The 22935-nt window shown below is 38.6% G+C and overlaps 1 protein-coding gene across 2 annotated transcripts in view; it reads left to right on the plus strand.

The window, feature by feature from the left end:
• LOC127578822 (cadherin-like protein 26) overlaps positions 1–22935 on the plus strand; it is a 41932-nt gene that overhangs the window by 4468 nt on the left and 14529 nt on the right. For both annotated transcript variants that reach the window (XM_052031298.1, XM_052031299.1), the window contains 12 exons: positions 1654–1812; positions 5640–5787; positions 7408–7574; positions 7997–8125; positions 9915–10100; positions 11454–11722; positions 13589–13731; positions 13976–14209; positions 14677–14898; positions 18477–18592; positions 19399–19497; positions 22105–22185. In XM_052031298.1, coding sequence (XP_051887258.1) covers positions 1654–1812; positions 5640–5787; positions 7408–7574; positions 7997–8125; positions 9915–10100; positions 11454–11722; positions 13589–13731; positions 13976–14209; positions 14677–14898; positions 18477–18592; positions 19399–19497; positions 22105–22185 — 1953 coding nt within the window. The remainder of the gene's footprint in view (positions 1–1653; positions 1813–5639; positions 5788–7407; positions 7575–7996; positions 8126–9914; positions 10101–11453; positions 11723–13588; positions 13732–13975; positions 14210–14676; positions 14899–18476; positions 18593–19398; positions 19498–22104; positions 22186–22935) is intronic.

A 22935-nucleotide genomic window follows, 5' to 3' on the forward strand; every position in this document is an offset into this window, starting at 1 on the left:
CATCACACACCTGAGAATGATCTGTTTAATTATAATTCTCAATCCAAGTCAGATCATTACCTCAAACCCCCCCATTCTCACATCCTACTTCCCCTCTTCCATTATTTCCTCCTAATTTGTGCAGATGACTTAATTATACTTCTATGTCCTTCTACCTTATCCATGAACTTCCAATTACCCAGGTCCCATCTGCCCAGAAGAAAGGCTTTCAAGAAATCTTCTCATTCAGTCTGATAACTGCAACCACCAATACAGCTCCTGGCACTTCTGTACTGGAGGCTAGTACAGCACGTGGTGGGTCACCAGGCAATCATGTCCTCCAATCACAGTAGATGGGAAGAGGAGCTCATGTGTCAGTTTCCTAGAGGGGAAGGCCACAGATAGTTCTGCTCCAGCAGACTCAGTTGAGGATTTTGCTGTAGCAGACTTCCAATGAAGGCTGATAGGTGTGCAGGTTTCAAGCACTGAGCATTTTAATTGGATTAGTAAGTGGGAGTTACACTAAGAGACTGGAGTGGTGATTCACCATCAAATTTCCAACCAAATTGGGACCATCATAATCCAATTTCTAGACCTACTCAGTGTCAGCCCTAGTGTCATCCACAGCTGTAACAGGGATTACAAACTCCTCCACTAGATCCAAAATAAACACATCTTGCTGCCCACCATCCAACTGCATACTCTTCCAAATCTGACTATGTTATTTTGAATAGCTTTTGATAGAGTCTCTACTATCGAATCTCCTTGCTCCCAGCTGTGGAGAAAGATGCTGGATTTCTACAGTCAGAATATAACTTCACCATCTCTTTCCTCAAGCTCATCTTCTTTTTTCATTCTCTACATTTCTTCACCTTTTTCATTTTCTGTTTTGTTTCAGCATCACATGTTTTTGTTTCATATTTAATTTGGACATTCTTTCCTTCTCTTCTGTTCCCTCACATTTTCTTCCTCTCCCATTTGTCACTCTCTTGTTCTCACTTGAGTTGATTTTTCTGTTTGCCCATCACTTATGGACAATGGTACTTGTATCTCTGTCCTTGTTTCTCCAAAGATGGAATCTGAGAATAAACAGAGAGAAAGTAGAATCAGGGGGATAGTAGAAGAAACAAGGGACAAGGCTCTGGGGGTTTCATTATTTTGAAATCTTGGTGCACTTCAGTCAAGTTGTGTTTCCTAAGAGATATTACAAGAATTGAGCCACTGCATTAAAAATGACCACTTAAAATCTAAAGATAGTGGATATTCTTTTGAAATACTTTTGTAATAACATGGGAAAGTGTGTATTCAATCATAAGAAAGTAAAACTTGTCTGACAGTTCTTGCAAAAGCAAAACAGGTGTACAGGCATTGGCATGTCCATCTGTTGTAGATTGTGAAAAATTGTCATTATAGATTCCAGCTCAATGAAGAAGTATAATCCATTTAAAACAAACTAACATAACTTTTCTTATTTAATAGAGATTAGCAGCTTAAATATTTATAAATATTATCCTATGGAGTAAATTCAAAGCCAAAGTTTTTAATGGCACGTCATGTTTGAAAGTTAAAAGCTGAAAATTAGTTTCATATTTTAATGAAATGCTCTTACTAAGTCACCTCAACTCATTCTCTTGGATAATTATTTCTAAAAGTAACAGCTTTCTTCTCTTGCAGCTTTCCAATGACAAGTCACAAAACCATTCATTGCTGTTTTCCATTTCGGGAGAGGGGGTTGAGCGCGATCCTGAGAAAAACCTCTTCTCAATCGACAAGTATACTGGCGAAATATTTGTTCATCATAAAGTTGATCGCGAGAAGACAAAATCATTGATGGTACCTGTTTTCTTCCTATGATTCACTTCAACAAAAGTTTTGCTGAATGATTTGAAGCATACAAACTGGGTCCTATGATTTACACACACCTGTCCTGTGCTGACCAGCATTAAATACATGAGATCTAGAATCCCATAAACCTAATCCCATACCTTAACAGTGCTGGATTTCTCAGAGCTTGGTAATCAGGCTGTTACTGTGTTGACAGAGGTGGGGTGTCATAGGCAGGGGTAAGGGACACTGAGCAGAATTGTCACAGCTAGCTAAAAACATCAGCCTTTAATAAAAATTGTCATTTTTTGTTCAGAAGCTGATTCTCCTTGGCACAAAGACCCCTGAGTTGTAATTTCAGTCAATCAAACCAATTTAGAACAATCCCGAAAAATTGGAAGTACTGTGGGTGCTTTCAGTAGTATTATGGCTTTCTCGGAACAACCACATGGTTTTATGTTTTGTGACTTTTCTGCAGTTGCAGAGGAGAGAGAAGTCAATGTTTGCGTCTTTTGTCTAGTACCTTCCTGAGAATGCTGCTGTAATTTACTATTTGTTTCTATTTATACATACTAACCTCAATTTTGTGTCTTAAAAGGTGCATGGTTATCTTATTCTCCTAATTACATTAAAACAATTCCTGATTTTGATATGACCAATGTAAGCCAGAGACACACATTCAGTTCCGCCTCTATTCATAAACTTAACATCACTATTTCCACTCATAAAACCTATCATCTGCCTTTCTGCATTTCCTGCAATGGTGTCTCCATTAATTTCTCCTGAAAAGTTTAGTTCTTCACACAACACTCCCTAGCATTACTATAAATTGCACCAAAATATGATCTTTAAATGCTGAAATAAGCTTACTCCTTTTCAAAGGAAAGCAGTTATCCTTTTGTAAATGGTGTCTTCCCAAAATTTCCAGCCTCCTCAGTTGAATTGGATTTCACCCCAATTATCACCATCCATTCTCCAAATACTAGGAATGTGTCTGGAAATTGCAGTGAGGTGAGCTGTCCTAATACTGGCACGTTGAGGGGGTTCTGATGTGGTTGACACTATTTGGCACTAAGCTATCACTTAATAGGAAGTACAGTCAGCATTTGTAAAAATAAATCACGATCATGTCTTTTGGACTCTTGAAAGTCACTGGACAGATTGTACTCTATCTGACTCACTGGCTGCACCTTCTAGGGCTGCTCTAACATGCTGTGAACCCTGCGACTGGCCACAACAGAGGCTTCTGCTCTGTTGTCAGTGCTCCATGCTGTAAAAGGCTCCTTCACTGTATTCAATATCTCTGATATTCTTAGACATTTAAAAACTGTTGAAATGATTGAAACAGTAAAACAAAAAGAATTTAAAAATAAAAATGTGAAAAATACATTACTGTTATTTAAAAATAAATATACAGTGAAATAAAGAAAACATTAAACTGAAAATGTTTTAATAAAGGTTGATGATGCAATTTAAATGAGCTAAAGCCAGTGTAAAATTGAAGGTTTCAGATGCAAAGCACATCTGTCCAGCCTGTGATCTTGATATGTTCTTGATCCACTGCTGACCTCAGTGGTGAGACTAGTTGTGAAACGGGAGTGTAGGTGGCTGGCCTCAGATCTCCAGTGCATTCCATTCTTCAGTTTTGCAGAGCACGGGTGTGGATGTTGAAAATGTGCTGACTAGATGAACCTACGAGCATATGAATGAGGAGCTGTGTAAGCCACAAAACCCCTTGAGTCACTTTGACATTCTATCAAATCACGGGTCATCTGACTGTAACTTCAAGTGTACTTCAGAGTCATGGAAAAATAGAGCACAGAAACAGGCCCTTCTGCCCATCTAGCCCATAGCGATCATCAACCACCCATTTTACACTAATTAGATATTAATCCCATTTTTTATTCTCCCACAGGAAGAACCTGCAAATTCCAAACAAACAGCACCCACGGTCAGGATTGAACCTGGGTCTCTGGTGCTGTGAGGCTGCAGCTCTACTAGCTGTGCCACTGTGCTGCTCCTTCCCCGCCTTTCATCCCCAATAACCTCCCATTCCCTTGCTTATCAAGAATCTATTTACCTCTGACTTAAAATTATTCAAAGACTCTGCTTCCACCACCCTTTGAGGAGGAGAGTTCCAAAGGCTCATGAGCCTCTGGGAGGAGAAAATTTCGCTTCATCTCTGACTGAAATGGGTGATCATTTATTTTTTAAATAATGACCCCCTAGACCTAGACTCTCCCACAAGAAGAAACATCCCTTTGATATCCATGTAGCCAATATCTATTTCAATTAACTTATCTTTTATGCTTCTAAACTCATTCTGCCTGTCCAACCTTTTGTCATCAGACAACCTGCTCACTGTAAAAATAACTTCCATTAATTTTCTGACTTTTTTCCTTCAATTTTAATAGTGGGCACAATTCAGCACCACCTTGGATCACTGATATCAGAGACTGGTCCATTGAATCAAAGACCTTCTTGCTGGGTCACTGAGCTCTATGGAGAGCACAGCATCACAACAAAGGGACTACTAGATTGAAAAGAGGCCTGTTTGCTTATCTTCTAATAAGAAAAGCTTGTAAATGCCAACAGTTACAGGAATAACTGCTGACCAACTATTGCAGGATATGCCACAATGTCTTTGCAAAATGTAATCTATCCGAGGAAACAGCACTCCTGCATTGAATATCGGCCTAGATTATGTTATAATATATTATGTTATAATATAACCTACTCTTGACATTCAATGACATTACCATTGCCAATTATTATATAATTAGATTATGTGCTCAGTCATGGGTGTGATGTTTCAATCTATAACCTATTGAACTCGAATCAATATGCCTTCAACCTACCAAAATAAAAAAAGTCCAGGAATGGAAGTATCCTGACAAGGTACATAAATTATAAAATGAAGTTTACTTTGACAAGAGGTAATGCACTTTGGGAGGTTAGATTCTGTCAGGACAAAAGGAGTAAAGGGCAGAGATCTGAGGAGTGTTGATGTACAAAGAGACCTTGAGGTGCCAGTCCATAGTTCCCTGAAAGAAGCAACACAGTTGGATAGGGTAATGAACAAGGCATTTGCTATTCTTGCCTTCATAGGCCGAGACATTGAGTATAAGAGTTGGGAGGCCATGTTGAGGCTGTACAAAATAGTGGTTAGATCATATCAAGAGTATTGTGTACTGTTCTGGTAACTACACTGCAGGAAAGCAATAGAGACAATGCAGAAGAGAATCACCAAGATGTTGCCTGGAACAGAAGACTATATTTATAAGGACAGATTGGATTGGTTGGGTTTTTACTCACTGGAACATGGGAGGCTGAGGGGTGATATTATAGAGGTTTATAAAATTATGTGGGGCATGGTTGATCAGAATCTTTTTCCCAGAGTAGGGGAGTCTAAAAACTAGAGGGGAATGGTTTAAGGTGAGAGGGGAGAAATTTAAAGGAGATCTGCTGGCAAGTTTCTCACACAGAGGGTGGTGAATATTTGGACAAGCTGCCAGAGGAGGTAGTGGAGGCAGATATTATAAGGCACTTGGATAGAAAATGAGTTGAGGGATATGGGCCCAATGTGGGCAAATGGGATTAGCATAGATAGGCATCATAGTCGGCATGAACAAGGTGGGCCATAAGGGCCTGTTTCTGTGCTGTACGTTTCTATGATTCTATGATAAATTAAGTATATAATGCACCTTTTAGTGCTTTTTGATTGTGGTATCTCAAAATGAGATACCAAACTATTGAGAAAGTAAATGCAATGATATTTGCTCATGTATAATTAATTTTTGTATGATACCTAATTCTACCTATTTTGGCTTATTTAGTTTCAAGTTGATGCTATGGACAGGGATACTTTGAACGTAGTAGATGACCATATGTTATATAAAATTCAAGTGATTGATATCAATGACAATCGTCCTGAATTCAAACAAGCAGTATATGATGTCGACGTATTGGAAGCTACATATCCAGGTAGGAGTTTCTTTCAAAACAGATCTTTGTTTTTATATTTCTTTTCATTTATTCAGAACAAATATATTAATGTTCAGAAAGGAAGAAAGAATGGATGCTTAAATAATATAGTTACTCCTTGACCACAGAAAATGGGGTCGTCCATGCCTGCTTGACAGTAAGACAAAGACAACACTGTGGGAAGAGTTGATAAGCAGCAAGTAACATTCATCCCATGAAAGTGCCAAACAATGACCATCTCTAACAAGAGTGTCAAATGACCTATCCTTGACATTCAAGGACATTACCATTGCCAAGCCCCACACTTTCAATATCTTGGGGTTCACCATTGTTCAGAAATCAACTGGACCTGCCACTTAAATTCTGCAGCTAGAAGAGCAAATCAGAAACTAGGTGTCCTCCGGTGAGTGGCTCACCTCCTGGCAGTCCAAGACCTTTCTTCCATCCACAAGGCACAAGTCAGGAGGGTGATAAAATGCTTTCTACTTGCCTGCATAAGTGCAGTACTAACAACATTCAAGAAACTTGACACCACACAGGATTAAATAGGTCACATTTTTGGCATCCCAGTCATAACCCTAAACATTCAGTTCCTTCACCAATAACACACAGTATCTGTAGTGTGTAACTTCCACAAAATACTTTGCCCCGGCTATTCTGACAACACCTCCCAAATCTATAACCTCTACCAACAAAGATGCATGGGAATACATACCTGCAGGTTCCCCTCCAAGTCACACCATCCTGACTGTTCATTGATCACCACTGGAACAAAATCCTGGAACTCACTAGCCAACAACGTTTTGGGAATATTTTCACCAAAAGGACTGCACTGATTCAGGATGGAGGTTTAACACCACCCTTTCATGGGCACTTGAGATCTATGAGATCTACCCAAACAATAGTCGGTGAGATCGTGTTGACTTTAGCCAATTGTTCCATTCAGAAACATTAGTATTCAAACAGTGAGACTGAAATAAATCCCTATCTTCTGTGCATATGCTATGAAAGGTGGAAGGCTGAATCTACAACTCACTCTGCCACTGAACCCCCATTGCTACTTGGACCATGTGCTGAGACTCAATTCATTGCAAGGACAAAGGAGGCAGGGGGAACATTAATTACACCTCAAAAAATACTTTGCATTTGTTTATTGTTTTTGTATGTTATTGGTTTATTTTAAAATATTTCATAATTTTGTTTTGCTTATTTATGTCAATTTTAATAGTTTCTAAACATTACTTGATTTTGGAGACGGCCAAACACTATTAAAATCAATTAGAACTGGCAAAGATCCACACTTAATTTCGCTGGCTGGCAAATGGGTAGAGTCTGCACCACATCGTCTGAGTCCAACAGCCATCTAGACAGCACCACACAAGGGCACAAAGGGTCAGTGAGAAAAATCTACTGCATCAAATGTCTGCTCCATGTCCATGCCCATGGGGGGAGTCCTTGGGTGGCGATTCCAGGCCCATTGTGTTGTTAAGTATTGGTTAGTCCATCAAACATTTCCAGTGTCTTGTGTTTTTGTTGGATATATCGCTTCATGCAAGGTGAACAGAACTTTTTCTGGAGACTTAATGTAACTTACTAAGTAATTCATGTACTATATTTTAGGGGCAGAAGTCTTCAGAATTGAAGCAGAAGATGCTGATGACAAAAGCAATGGCAATGGATTTGTTTCATACTCAATTGTTTCTCAAGATCCTAAAATACCTTCGAATGTGTTTAAAATTGATGCAAAGAATGGATCCATTCTTCTTCAAAAATGCTTAAATTATGAGGTATGTATCTGGAAATTTAATACGTAACTGCTTTGATTATGTGCCACAGTGACAGGCCAGGCACGGTAGTGTAGCTGTTAGCATAACGCTTTACAGCACCAGTGACCTGGGTTCAATTCCGGCCACTGTCTGTAAGGAGTTTGTATGTTCTCCCCGTGTCTTTGTGGGTCTCCTCCGGATGCTCTGGCTTCCTCCCACTTTCCAAAGACGTACAAATTAGGAAGTTGCGGGCATGTTATGTTGGCGCTGGAAGCGTGGCGACTCTTGCGGCTGCCCCTGGAACATTCTACGCAAAAGATGTATTTCATGTGTGTTTTGATGTACATGTGACTAATAAAGATATCTTATCTTTTTTACTATTACCTTTTTTTTAAGAGATTGTCTATAAGGTCATGTACACCCGATTCTTCTTTGTGTTTTAGGCCATCAAATCTTATTCGTTAATCATTAAAGCAAGAGACAATGGACAAAATGTGACCTCATCTTCTGCGGAAGTGAGGATCAACGTGATAGATTCCAATACCTATCCTCCTATTTTAACTCAGAAAAGTGTAAGTATTTTTATAGACACTTCAAGGGGAATATTAAGCACAAAGAATGAAGAAGATGGGAGTAGGTTGGACTTACGTTTTTGTGATCAAAATGGCAACCAGGGTCCAATGTACCCTTGTCTGTGCTTAATACCTTTGTATTTGGATACTGCTGAGCAGGGATGTGTACAGTAATTTAAATTTAACTTCTTTTGGAAAGGCATATCATACACATAACAACTGGATGCAAATATGCTTTCATAATCTGCCTAATGATAACTGGGAGTGGGTGTCTATGCCTCTGCTAAACTAGCTGCTGTGTACACTCCTCACTGAAGATGAAGATTGGATTTTTGAAGACGAACAGGTACATGAGCAATTAACATCCTATGGGAGATGTGAATGAGAGAATAAAGAGCTGAGACCATGGCCTTGGGGAGAGTGCAAGAGAATGTTGAACATGTACTTTCTACTATTTCTAAGTGGGGATCCCACATGGCTTCACTGACTGTAGAAGCAGGCTACTCAGATCCCTGCCCTGACTGATGAGATGCTTTTTTGCCTTCTGGGTTTTTACCCCATTATCACCCGCTTCCTGCTGACCCCAAATATTGCTTTACTTTTACCCTCAAAGTCTGCTCCATCTCGACCTCTTCAGAGGCGCACACGACCACAGGGAGATGTAGCAGCATGGCAAGTACTGAAGGAGGGAGGAATCAACTGATTAGAAGAGGGGACGCTTTCAATGCAGTTCCCACCTTCACGAACCTTTTGCCATCATTCTTCTTCTGGCCAGCGCCACATCAATCATATTGGTGTGCTAAAGAGCAACTTGGTGCATTGCAGTGCCAGGGATTCTGCTCTCTCTCTGCTGTTATGGAATGTGTCTGTACAACATGTGTCAGTGCCTGGATAAATTGATTATGCCCTCTGGCATCCTTCTTCTCAATGATAACACCTGGATTCATTGTCCATGTCCTGTTAAGAAGAACTTGGAGACACTTACATACCACAATGTGGATTTTCCACAACTGATGGCTTATGCTTATCTGTGAGTTTTGGATCAGAGATGAAAAATCATCTAAATGTATAAGCAAGTATTTGTGCTAGTGGATGTCAATAGGTCCTGACAAGTGCACCCTGAGAGGAAATGAAGCCCTCTTAAGTATCAGCCTGTTAGTTGTCTCGAGATGCTTGCTATGTGTGTGAAGACTTGAAAGACAAAAGGAAATGGTGTGAATTATTTCTTGAAACCTCCAGACTTGACATCATCATGCTCAGTATTCCAATAGTTCAGGTTAGTCACTGATGAGGGAGGCTGATACGTTGGTCAAGTTCAAGAGATTGTTAGATAAACATATGGAGGAATTTAAAATAGAGGGATATGTGGGAGGAAGGGGTGAGATAGTCTTAGGTGTGGTTTGAAGGTCGGCACAACATGGTGGGCCAAAAGGCCTGTTTTGTGCTGTATTGTTCTATGGTTCTATGATACAAGTTCTGTGTGTGTGTGTGTGTGTGTGTGTGTGTGTGTGTGTGTGCGCACACGTGCACGCGGGGGGGAGGGGTTGGGGGTGGTATGTATATGTCTCGGAGATATTTAAATTTTGTTTCTCTCTTTTTCTGAGTTCCATGTATCTAGGCAGTTGAGCACCAGAAAGGTCCATGAAATCATAAAGTTACTTATTTTGACTTTAGAGTCCAAATGTTCATGAATTCAAATCATCGTGTTGTAACTAAATGTTTGGTGTAATAAAGTTCTAAAACTTACTAAAGTTTTTCTTCTGTGACTATCTAATTTTCTTTTCCTTAGGTTTCAGGAAGTATCAATGAGTCCGACAAAAACATAGTTATATTACGAGTAGGTGTTACTGACCAAGACACTCCCAATACACCAGCCTGGAGGGCAAAGTACAAAATAATAGAAGGGAATGAAAATGAAAATTACAGGATGGAAACAGATCCAGAAACAAATGATGGACTACTGATTGTGATAAAGGTATGATATTTTAACTTGAAAACATTGCATAAAACTCTTTGCTTTATTTATGCTCGAAGAAAAAGAGGGTGAAGAGATGTACGTTATCTTCATTTGTATTTTTTCCAATATAAATATATTTTTCATTTTCTATATTACAGCTGAAATGCATATTTCACCATTTTCCTTTGTCCTTGAATATTATTTATATACTACTTTTGTGATTATTTGAATTAAGTTTATGTTTCTGCCTTTTAGATTTAGCGATCAAGTGGTCAAAACCAGAACTCTGGGGTGACATTTCTGTATCTCTGGATTTGATTTTTAGTTCATGTAAATGAGTCTAAAATTGTTCCTTTTGCGTCCATGCAGTTGCACTTTCCATCATGTGGTTAAGAACAGGAAATCTCCCAAGTTGGTTTCCCTTTCTGTTTCAATTGTTCCAAGATCATTTGTAATGCTGCAATTCTTTCTGGCTAATCTGATCATTCAAAAATGCAAAGTCAAATCTAAAACCTTCTGCTCCCAAAGGCCAGCAAACAACATCAGTACTTATCTGTATCTGAAACAGTGAGTTGGATTTCGAATAAACTTTAGCTGTTAGAATTAATATAATGCTGAAAAAATGCCTATTGACTTCAATAGATTACATGCAAATAAATATTATTACATTTCAGAACCCAATTACTGAAGCTTTGTACATTTTGAACTACGAGGCACATTGTTGATCAGCCTTTAAGAATGCATTTGGAAAGCTTCCAGTAAATTTTAAAACAGTGTCAGATGTGTATGGTTACAAAAATGTCATCATAGCAATTAAAAAGAACATTACCTTCCTTGAATGTACTCTTTCATAAGACCTTTTCCTTGCTTTGTATTTCTGTCCCATCAGAAGCCACTTTTAGTTCTACGATCTTGAGGTCTTTATTTACTTTGTGATCACCAAGGTAAAGAATGGAATTCTTTCTACTTTCAGAATTCAGTATCATTCAAACCGCAGGTAATAGTTATCCAAAAAATTCTGACAACTGGGCAATGGCCTGAATTTTCATTCAGAGCTCCAAGAATAGACAGGAAACAGCACATCATTGACTGCTGTTTTAGAATACAGGTCCTCCCCAAGTTACAGCAGGGTCCGTAGCCTGAACAATTCACAAGTCAGAAATGTGGCCGCTAACACGTACAGGCACGGCAGAAGGTGACTGCAGCCCCACAGCAGATGGCAAATCCATCCCACTGGTCTCCCAAATGCTCGTTCATACGTACAGTCTGTACATAAGTCAGCGTTCATTAGCTGGGGAGGACCTGTAAGGAAAATCTCCATAAGATATTTATACTGTAATTCAAACTGATGACATGTTTTTACTATTGCAGTCTGTGGATTATGAGCTTGGTCCTCAAAGGAATCTTAGGATAACTGTGGAGAACGAAGAACCACTTTTTACATGTCCTGATACAGAAGACAACATTAATAGAAAACCACAAGAGTTATCTGCAGTTATTACTGTGAAGGACTTGAATGACCCTCCAGTGTTTGATCCTCCAGTGATAACCATTAATGAGGTTGAAGGTCAAAAACCTGGAAAAGTTCTGGGAAGATTCAATGCTTATGATACTGATACATTTTATAAACATTCCATCAAGTAAGATACCAACAACTATAGAATATAAATGTGAAAAACATTGAAATGTGCTGTTTTTCTGCCATTCAAGATTATTGTTTCATTTCTTTATCATGATGTGAGAAGCTTTAGCTAAACTTTTGGCATGGTGAGCTACTGCCATAGCATCAGCCAGATAATGTGTAAATATGGTTTCGCTACTACATAATGTGTAAACTTCAATAACTTAAATATAAAAGCAGCAGATAGAGCAAAGTACTGCATAATCAATGGATCATAAAAAAGATCTGATGTTCGGCAACGTTCAGTTGAAATTGCTGGTGGACTAATAGAAAATGACGAAGCCCAGTATAAAGTCAAGAGACAGCTAGAAGTATCAAATAAATGATCTTACTCAGTAACATCACCATTGGTATCAGTATCTAGCTGCAAGATGTTCATGAGTGTCTGAATACATTGAAAGGCAAGAGCTTGGAAATTCAATGTGTGGTGAAATACTTTTCAAAGTCACACAAATGAAAATCAGTTATATTTGGAGTGGATTGTGTTGGTCACCATTTCCGGGTTGAATCGCACTACTCTGGAAATTTAACCAGATCATGGGCTAATGGCACGAATTCCAAGCCAATGTACATAGAATTGTCATTTCCCATGCTCTGCCTGGGAAATTAGGTCTTATCCTGACCAGAGCTGAAGTTAGGAACTTCCGGAAGCAATGCTGCCTCTGTAGCAATGGAATTTGATTGGATGTTACTGAAGAGGACCCCCCAAGTGCTGGGAACGTTGACTCTTGAAGACTCTTTAATTTAATTATTTACCAGTTCTCCTCTGGCTCCAACAAATCCCCCAGACAGTGATTGGATTTCCAACCATCATTCCCTGATTCTGTAGGTGTCTCATCTTTAAATGTTGACATCCACTCTCCCATGAACCAGGATCTGCTCCCAGATGTCCCCCAGACTTTCCTTTACACATTCCACAATGGCACAGTGTGAAAAGAAAGCCTCCTCATCCCAAGAGAAAAGTGGCTGGCAAGGTCATTGCAGAGGGCATTACATGTAGTCTGAACCAGGTAAACTAATGTTTACTGTGCTTGCCACATCATTGATGAGATTCCAGCCCTCTGGACCCTGACAACATTGCTATTATAGTACTGAGGACCTGCACACCAGAACGAGTGGCTCCCTCATCAAGCTAAGTACGTCACAGGCATGAAGGCCTGAGTGGCAATGGGGCATTTCACCTAGGGATATACTATCCATCATAAAGAGAGGATGAATCTATTACTGCCAATTATCAGCTAACAAAATCACCTCTAAATTTCTTTTTGAGGTACTTTGATTCAGCAAGCATTGCAGTACAGTTAAAATACCATATCCCATTTATCAACAAACAAATAGAATGAAAGATGAATAGTTAAGCAATTCCCTATCACCACTAACCTATGGCCTTGGAGATAATGAGAAGACCTAGGAGCTATCGTGTTTATTGCTGTATAATATCCAGAATTCTAAACTATTGATCCAAAGACATGAAAACATAAGTGTGACCATGAAACTGCCATGTAGTTGTAAAACAAAATAAGGGAAGCAAACGAGTCAGCTTCACCTACTCTGGCCAACATCTGATTCCAGGCTGACCTCTTGAAATGTCCCAACAAGCCAATTTGTTCAGGGGAAATTAGTAACCAGTGATAAATGTTTGCCAGGGCTGTAAAGAAATGATCTCTGGAAAATTCCCCTCTGACTTCCTCAGATAATTGAATGCAGTTTAGGAGATTATACAAACTTTTCTAGTTGCAACAGGTACAAAACTTAGTTATTCATTGAGTAGTGTTCAACAGTCTGAATTCTTGAATAACCTAGTGTGTGTCTTTTTGTTTGAAAGGTATTATCGAGGTCATGAGCCAGCTGAATGGGTGACTGTAGATTCAGAAACTGGTGTTGTCACAACAGTGAAAGAATTGGATCGAGAATCACCTTATGTGAATAATAGTGTTTACACATTTACAGTGTATGCAGTTGAAGATGGTAAATCTTTTCTGTATATTTATTTACAGCTGACTTGCTTAAATGGGAACTTGAATTGAATGTAGCCTTGAAATTGATTGGCACCTGTTTATGCACATTATTCACTTTAAACTATTGATACACGACAAGCTTTCTCTCAGTTTCTCAGTTCATTTAAGTTGTTACAGACCATTTACTCCCAAGAGAAATTTGTGTAAGTAATGTTATTTCATTTTACTATTGACTGCATCTCTTACTACTCTAGATGACATTCCCATAACAGGAACTGGCACATTGTCTCTTATTCTGGCTGACATTAATGATAATCTGCCATATCTTAAGACTAAATATGCAAGCATATGTGACGAGGGAGAAGTCCAATTTATAACCGTTTCAGCAAGTGATGAGGACCTAGAGCCCTTCGGTGGTCCCTTTACGTTTGAATTGTTGGACAATGAACAACATATAAAGAAAAACTGGAAATTAGGCAAAGCAACAGGTATGTGTTTTCTTTAAATGAGATAAATAATAAAAAATACATCTTAAAACAAAAAAATAAACCTAGAAACATTCAACAGCTCAGGTATAATATGTAAACTAACAAATTAGTATTTCAATTTTCTAGCAGTAATGCTTTGTGTTGAGATACTTAATTTGGCATCCTATGAAGACCAAAGCCCATCTTGTGCAATTATACTCTCTCAATCTTCTTTGGCCATGTATGAATGAAATTTAATTGGGAAAATTAACCTTCAAAACTAAGGAAAGTTTCCTCAAACTGAATGCTGGCTATCAGTTGAAAAGGCAGTACATATAATGAGGGTTTATATTTGATTGAACTTCTCAATACATCTCCTCTCAGGATATTTTTTATTCTTTGATATTTTACACAACTGTGTTGTAATAATAGCACACAATTTTATTAGCTTGTGAGTAGCCTAATGTTGCTCTCATTTGTTCTGTCAGACAACACTGTTCAGCTCCAGAGAATAAGGAAAGTTCCCATTGGAAATTACACCATACCTTTCAAAATCCGAGATAGGCAGGGAATTACCCAGGAAAGTTCATTGAATTTACATGTTTGCCATTGCATTGATGAGAGAACATGTCCTGTTCCATTGCCTGCAACATCCTCCTTGGGCGGAGCTGCAATCGGACTTCTCCTTGCTGGTCTATTACTCTTAATTTGTAAGTATACACCGACTCAAAACATCTGTATCACCCATGAAATATTTTTACTTTCAGTTGAACAAGGTTGCGTTATTTCATGGTTCAACGCTATTTTTGTTGACTTGAAAAAGTAATATGTTCAAGGATAAGTCAGTACAATTTAATAGAGACACATGAGACTGCAAATGCTAGAATCTGGAACAAAAAGCAAACTGCTGGAGGAACTCAACTGGTCGAGCAGCATCTGTAGGGGGGGAGGGGGAAAGAATTGTCAACGTTTTGGGTCTCCCCACAGATGTTGCTCAACCCCCCGAGTTCCTCCAGCAGTTTGTTTTTTGCTCCAGTAGAACTTAATTTTATGTTTTAAACCACATATTGTTGAAATACTTGGCTGCATTCCATTATTGAAAGCAACCTTAACTAAATGCTGAGTTTTGGAATTTTGAGTAAAAGAAAGCGTAAAAATAGAACAAAAAATAAACAGAAAATGCTGAAAGCACTCAACAGGTCATGGAACACCTGTTGAGAGAGAAACAGAGTTAATATTTTAGATCAAAGACCTTTCATCAGAACTGGAAAAGTGAGACCACAAGCAATTGCAAAATTGTGGGGAGGGTGGAGAAAACAAAGTGAATGTCTGTGAAAGGTGGAGATCAAATTTGTCCAGGTAACACACATGCTGTGGTACTGTAGCTGGAGATACTTGCTGACAAAAGTGATGTGGCTGCTGAAGTGAGTTTTGCTCAATAAATTTTCAAGATAAAGAAGGGAAACAGAAGTGATTGAGGATGAGCAAAATAAAAGAGACAAATAGAGATCCCATCAGAAATAGGAGTAGAACATCTTCAAGACTGAATATCTTCAGCATTTTCAGTTTTTATTTCAGATTTCCAGCACCTTCAGTTGTCTGTGGAGGCCATTGGGTTAGAATTACTTGTGAAGAATTCAGTTGCAAAGCTCTGGCAATGAATGTTTGTGAGACAAAGAGTCAAATTTCCACAGACGTTGCGCCATTGGCTATTGTTGTATTGATAGAGACCCTGGCAAATGATGGGGACAAGAAAATGCTGAGTCTTTTAATGTCCAGGAATCTGCATCATGCTTTGCAAGGAACAGAGTATTTATTTGCCCCAATAAAGGCAAAGCCATTCAGCCTTATGGTGGCATCTCCCTTCATAGGAGCTCCTGCTTCAATGGCTCCAATATATGTGAAAGCCACCCAAAACCAGAACTAACACTAGCCAATAGCAAATGCCATTTGTTCCTGATTTGCAACTTTGGTCAAACAAAACTATGATGTAACCCACTTCAGCAATTAAATCTACAGTGTTTTCAACTAAAAATGGTTGCATTTCTTAATGATTTCTAGTCTACTCCATTTATAGTATATTCAGTGCAATATGATTATTTTTATAGTGATACAAAATTCATGGATTCTGTGCAGATATGGAGAAACAGAGATACAATATTGATTCATCAAGTAAAGGCCAGGTTCACATTTCAACAGAAAATGGTGAAACACGCAACGGGTCAGAAGAGAAACTGAGTTAATGTTTCAGGTCAAATATCATTTGTCAGAACTGGGAGAGTGAGAAAACAGGTTGGTTTTAAGTTGCAGAGAAGGTGGTGGGGGGGGGGGGGGGTACTTATCTCTGACAGGACAAGGCCAGATAATCTTAATGTTAATGGAAACCTGGCAACTCTTACCTAAATAAAAAAAGTGAAAGTACAGAACCCTTGTAGGTCACCTCATGTACTTTCTGGCCACTGAAATACTTATATAGTAGTCATTAATGTCAGAAACACAGCAACCTATTTGTTAACAGCAAGATCATATAAACAGCAATATTAAATTGATTAGGTTAACTGTGTTTGGCATGCTGATTGATGGATGAATATTGTCCAGGACACTGGGGAGGACACCATTGCTTTTGTTTGAAATAGTGCCATGAATGTCCATTTGTCCATCTGCGAGAGCAATGCCAGAGTTAATGCAAAATCTTGTCTCTCCCAATGCAGCAGTCCCTCAGTATTAGTAGATTAAAAAAAGTGTGCAGATGGAATTCAAGGGCAAGTGGAAGTTTGGTGTTTGGCCTGCTTGAACAAAGCAAAATACTTTTCGTGGTATGCCTTGCTGGAAATTAAACTGTTCTTGTTAAAGGAGAGCAGTATTCACGCTTGAATGCAATGTACAAATTTATGCCGAAGGGAAGACTTACAACACTTTAAACATTTAAATTGATGTAGCTTTGCCGGTAGGTTTTCTTATTGCATTGAATTTACCTTTACACGTGTCAAACGGAACTAACAGGGAATTAGCAGCCACAGGGAGTCTCACTGCATTTCAATCTGATGCAAAGTAAGATCTTGAACTTTGGACTTATACTTCTACTTAAGAGTGAAACAGTGCAAATACAGCTTTAGATGCAAATACTGAAAAGGCTCAATGAAGCAGTAGGCTTTACATTACATATTAATTTTGAAAGCATTTTTAAAAATTAGGTACATCAACAATGAAAAAAAAAGTCGAATTGAGGTCTGTTGTTCCTGAGGTAACCTATATCCATCTGACAAACCATAAAGAGTGCATTATAACAATGTACTAGATGAAATACACAGTAAATTGAGTGTCCATTCCCCACTTCCAAAAAATACTCATGACTGTTTTAAGGTACTGTTTCTATTACAAAACATTCCATTTCCTTACTGAATAAAATATTTGTTATAGTTTAATCCTTATAATATTTGAATGTTCGGTTATCATGCCACTGTTATTTTGTTAAATTAGTAAATTGGTTTACTATTGTCACATGTACTGAGGTACAGTGAAAAAATTTGTTTTGTATGCCATCCATACAGATCATTTTCATCACATCAGTACACAGATGTAGTATAAGGGAAAATGAATCACAGAATGCAGAATAAAGTGTTAGTTGCAAAGGGAGTGCAGTGCAGGCAGACAATAAGGTGCAAGGCCATGACAAGGTAGATTGTAGGTCAAGAATCCATCTTATTGTATAAGAGGTCCATTCAATAGTCTTATAACAGCAGGATAGAAGCTGTCCTTCAGTCTGGTGGTACATACTTTCAGGCTTTTGTATCTTTTGTTCAATGGGAGGGGGTAGAAGAGAGAATGTAAGTAAAAAGAACCTGTAAATGAAAATATAAAAACTGCAGATGCTGGAAATCTAAAACATAAACAGAAAATGCTGGAAACACTCAGCAGGTCAGGCTGCATCTGTGGAAGAGTAACAGAGCAAAACTGTCAGGTCAAAGAGCGATATTAGAAGTGGAAAGGAGAGAAAAGCTTGTTAAGCAGGGAGGGTGGGGAGAGGGGTGAAGAATTGAAGTGGCAGGAAACAGGAAGCTCAGGGATTCTCCTGCAGACGTCCTGCAAGGTGATCGCTCAATCTGCATTTGGTTTCTCCAATGTAAAGGAGAGCACATTTTGAACACTGAATGCAGTACACTAGACTGGAAGACGTGTAAGCATTAAGATAAGCTATAATTCTCTTTCAACCTGTAGAGATGAAACTGGTGGTCAAATGGACATTAACTGATTAAATTATGTATTCTTTTCTTTTAAAATTTTGCAGTGGGCTTATGTTTACTCCTGTTTTGTACATTTAAAAAGAAGTTCTTAAAACCTTATAATGAACCTACATGGACCTTGATTAAATACAATGATGAAGGAGTTCTTGTAGACAGTCAGGTAAGTAACTGAAATGTGTTTTAAACCTCTGTGCTTTGTAATTTTATGATAACATAAGTTAATTTATTGACCGTTCTGCTGAGTAAACATAAATTAATGAGTGAAAATCATTAAGGCACGTTTTTAATTGTTGCATTACATATAGAGTCATAGAGTTATGTGGCCAGAAATAGGCTCTTCAGCCCAAGGGTAGCTATCTGTAGTAATCCCATTTTCCACCACCATGTAATGCTTTATATAGTTGTAACATAATCTCACTGTCCATGCCCCACTGGAGAAGGTAAGTATCCCATTTGGCTTCTTAACCACCTTACCTACCTGTGCTGTTGCCTTTATGGATCCTTGAACATGTAACCAAGATCCTTCTCTTCCTCAATCATACCATTCAGTGTGTACATCCTAGTCTTATCAGTCCTTCCAAATCACATTTTTCAGGATTAAATTTCATCTGTGATTGTGCCCATTTTATCAACTCATCAGTATAGTTCTGTAGTTGAAGACTACCCCTATTATCCACAATGTCAACAACTTTCGTGTCATCAGTGAACTGACTAATCACATTTCCTACATTCACATCCAATTCATTAATTTATATAAAAAATCTAGAATGCATGGTTTTGGGCATCACTTGAATGTGTTAAATAGTCCATGTGTAGCACACAAGTTAATGCAACATTCTGGTCAAACTATATTAATCAAGATTCATTTGCTATTATAAGGTCAATTGCAACTTACCCTAATCCACCATGTACTAAATTTGCAAAATACAAAATTATTTGAAATACGTGATTCTTTTTCCATTACAGAAGCCAGCAAGTATTTATATATCAGAAGTAGCTTCCAAAGAAGTTGGCCTGGGTGCTGAAAGAAATTCAATCAACTCTGGCATTCAAGGACATCTTGAAGTAAGTAATTGGCTTCACTTAAAGGCACATTGATGGCTGTTTTAGATGCATTTAGTTTAATATTTAGAATATTACTACACAATGTACATATCTTTGCAGGAAACATTTAAAAAAAGAATTGAAGCATGTGCATGATCATTCTGTATATGATTGGGGATGAGTTGTTTTGTCACCAGCGGTGAAATTTGACCTTGTAAATATAAATAAAGATTTCTTCTGATTTCCCACAGTATTATCATATTCTGATAAAGTAAGTAATAACAGCAAGAATGTATAATGTAGAGAATAATGGCTTGCTACAGGGTGGGGCCAGCTTGTTCCCGATTGCTGTGCCTTGGTATTGCTGCCTTCTTCTCAGGTAATAGCTGGGGCAAATATGACTTGCTTCCACTGTGGTTTTGTGGATCCTGAGGTGTCTGATGAGTCCTGTCTAGGATCTGTAGACTCTGCCACAGATGGGGCACAATACTCCATGTGTGGTCTCACCAGCGTCTTGTGCATTGCAACATAATGTTCCAACTTCTGTACACAAGATGCTTACTGATTAAGTCCAGCTTGCCAAACACCGTCTTCACTGCCCTGTGTATCTGTGGTGCCACTTTCAGGGAACCATGTACTTGTACTCCTAGGTTCCTCTGTTCTATAACACTCTCTGGAGCCCTACCACTTACTGTGAAAGTCCTATCCTGGTTTGACTTCCCGAAATGCTACATCTCACACTTCTCTGGATTGAACGCCATTTGCCATTCCTCGGCCCACTTACCTAGCTGATCAAGGTCCCCTTGTAATTTTTAATGACCATCTTCACTGTCTATGATACCACTTATTTTAGTGTCATCTGCAAACTTATGAAACATGCCTGGTATATTCTCATCAAAATTGTTCATATAAATAACAAACAATGGCCCCAGCACCAATCCCTGCGGCACACCACTAGCCACTGGCCTCCAGTCCAAAAAATAACCCTCTACCATCACCCTCTGCTGCCTACCATCAAGCCAATTATGTTTCTACATAGCTAGCTCTCCCTGGATCCCATGTAATGTAACCTTCCAGACAAGCCTTCCCTGTGGGACTTTGTCAAAGGCCTTGCTAAGGTCCATGTAGACAATGTCCACCACCCTGCCCTCATCAATCTTCTTGGTCACCTCTTCAAAAAAAAACTAAGAGATTTGTGAGGCATAATTTCCCACACACAAAGTCTTCCTGACTATCCCTAAGCAGTCCTTGTCTACCCAAATGCTGCTAGATCCTGTCTCTCAGAATCTCCTTCAGTAAATTACCCACCACTGATGTCAGGCTCACTGGCCTACAGTTCCCTGGCTTGTCTTTGCTGCCCTTCCTTAAATTACAGTACAGCATTAACCACCCTCCTGTTTTCCAGAACTTCACCTGTGGCTAAAGATGATGCAAATATCTCTGCAAGGTCTTCCGCAATTCCTTCCTTAGCTTCCCACAAGGTCCATGATCCTGCTTGGACAGGCCCTGTGGATTTATCCACTTTAATGTGCTTTAGGACTGCCAATACCTTGCCTTTGGTAATTTGTATATGGTCCAAGACATCACAACTCATTTGCCCCAATTCCTCAACTTCCATGATCTTCTCTACTTGTGTGGTTTGAGATATTGGTTTCAGGGTAGGATTCTGTGGGTGTGAAATGTGAGTATAATTGATCCCAATGTAAATTCATAGCAAATATTGAACTGGATTTATTTTAACTATAATTGGTTTCATTACAACAAAAATCAAATATTATGGTAATCAATACATTAAAACTCTGATAATCCACAGGTTGGAAAGTGGCTCATCAGGTGCTGATTCCTGTGCTCCCTTGAAACTTATCTGGTTCACTGGAAAATTTATTTTTCTGCTGCATAACGTTTTTTAAGAAGTGAATTAAAAGTTGGAGTATTAATAGAATAACATTCAATAGTCCAGAAACTCTGCTAATCCGGCACCACCAAAGTCCTGAGTGCCCCGAGTGGTTTACTATATTTAGAAATACCAATTCCACAAAAGTGGCAGTTCACATAAAATGAATACTTTTAAATTTTTTATCTTGTCAAGAATATATGATTAGCGAGGTTTCACCAAAACATAGTGCATCTGTAATACAATTTCTACTTTAATATTCTGTCTTTAGATAAGAGCCAATATCTCATTAGTCTTTTTAACCAATGTTTATATTTGCCACAAATTATTAATGATTTTTATTCTTGGACTCCTATATCTCTCTGCTCTTCCACAGTTCCCAGCTTCTTATCAAATAGAAAATATCCTAATCTATCTTTATCAGATCCAATATGACAATATCACACTTTCACACATTGAAGTCCATTTGCACAGTTTGCTCACTCATTCTTCGCAAGTTTCTGCATATACTGGGTGGACTAGAATTTTAATATCATCAATAAACTTTGATACAAAGCTTTCTTTTACATCTTGCATGGCTGTAGCTCCAGTACAGATTGCTGGAGAACATGATGAGATATTTTTTCAGAAAATGTGACTATACACCCATGATTACTACTCACCCTCCTTTTTCCTTTCCAAGTCAATAGATTGCTTCCAATTTCATAACCTGACATGACTTCCTTTTGCGTTAGGGGATGACATCCTTTGTCGATGGGACGATGAGACAAATCAAAGCCAATAATTCAAGAGTATGGTCTACTAGAGACAATTCGGTAAGAGCAAATCCTCAATCATTGCTTAATAATATTTTCAATTCATTTTTGTAGGATGGCAGGAAACACATAACTGAAGGTCTCAAAATAAGTTTCAGAACAAAATAAAATTGAGATCATTCTTGACCCTCATTCTGTGACTGGTTCTCTAAAGGTTCGAGTGTGTAGTGCTGGCATTTTGATCATTATAAACATTGGCTCAGCTAGAGTGTTGTGACCAGTTCTGAGCACAGCACTTCAGGAAAGAAGGCAAGATGAGATGGAGACTACTTTTTCCTATTGTAGAGGAGTCAAGATCCAATGACATTGAATAAAGTTAATTGGCCAAATTACAGAAGAATGAGAGGGGACCTCATAGAAACATTTAGAATGTTGAAAGGACTGGACAGAGTAGATGTGGTAAGCTGTTTCCCCTGGTGGGTGAGTCCAGGACTAGAGGGCACAATCTTAGAATTAGAAGTTACCGGTTTAAAACAGAAATGAGGAGACATTTCTTTAGCCAGAGGGTAGTGAAATTATGGAATTCTTTGCCACATACAGCTGTGGAGGCCCAATCATTGGGGATGTTTAAGGAGGAGATTGATAGGTATCTAATTAGTCAAGGTATCAAGGGATATGGGGATAAGGCCGGAAATTGGGGCTAGATAGGAATAATATTAGTTTAGCTCATGGAGCAGACTCGATGGGCCGAATGGCCTACTTCTGCTCCTTTGTCTTGTCTTGTGATCACCAAATGTTACAGGAGGAAAG

This window comes from Pristis pectinata, chromosome 16 (assembly GCF_009764475.1).
Source record: "Pristis pectinata isolate sPriPec2 chromosome 16, sPriPec2.1.pri, whole genome shotgun sequence".
In the NCBI taxonomy this organism is placed as follows: Eukaryota; Metazoa; Chordata; class Chondrichthyes; order Rhinopristiformes; family Pristidae; genus Pristis; species Pristis pectinata.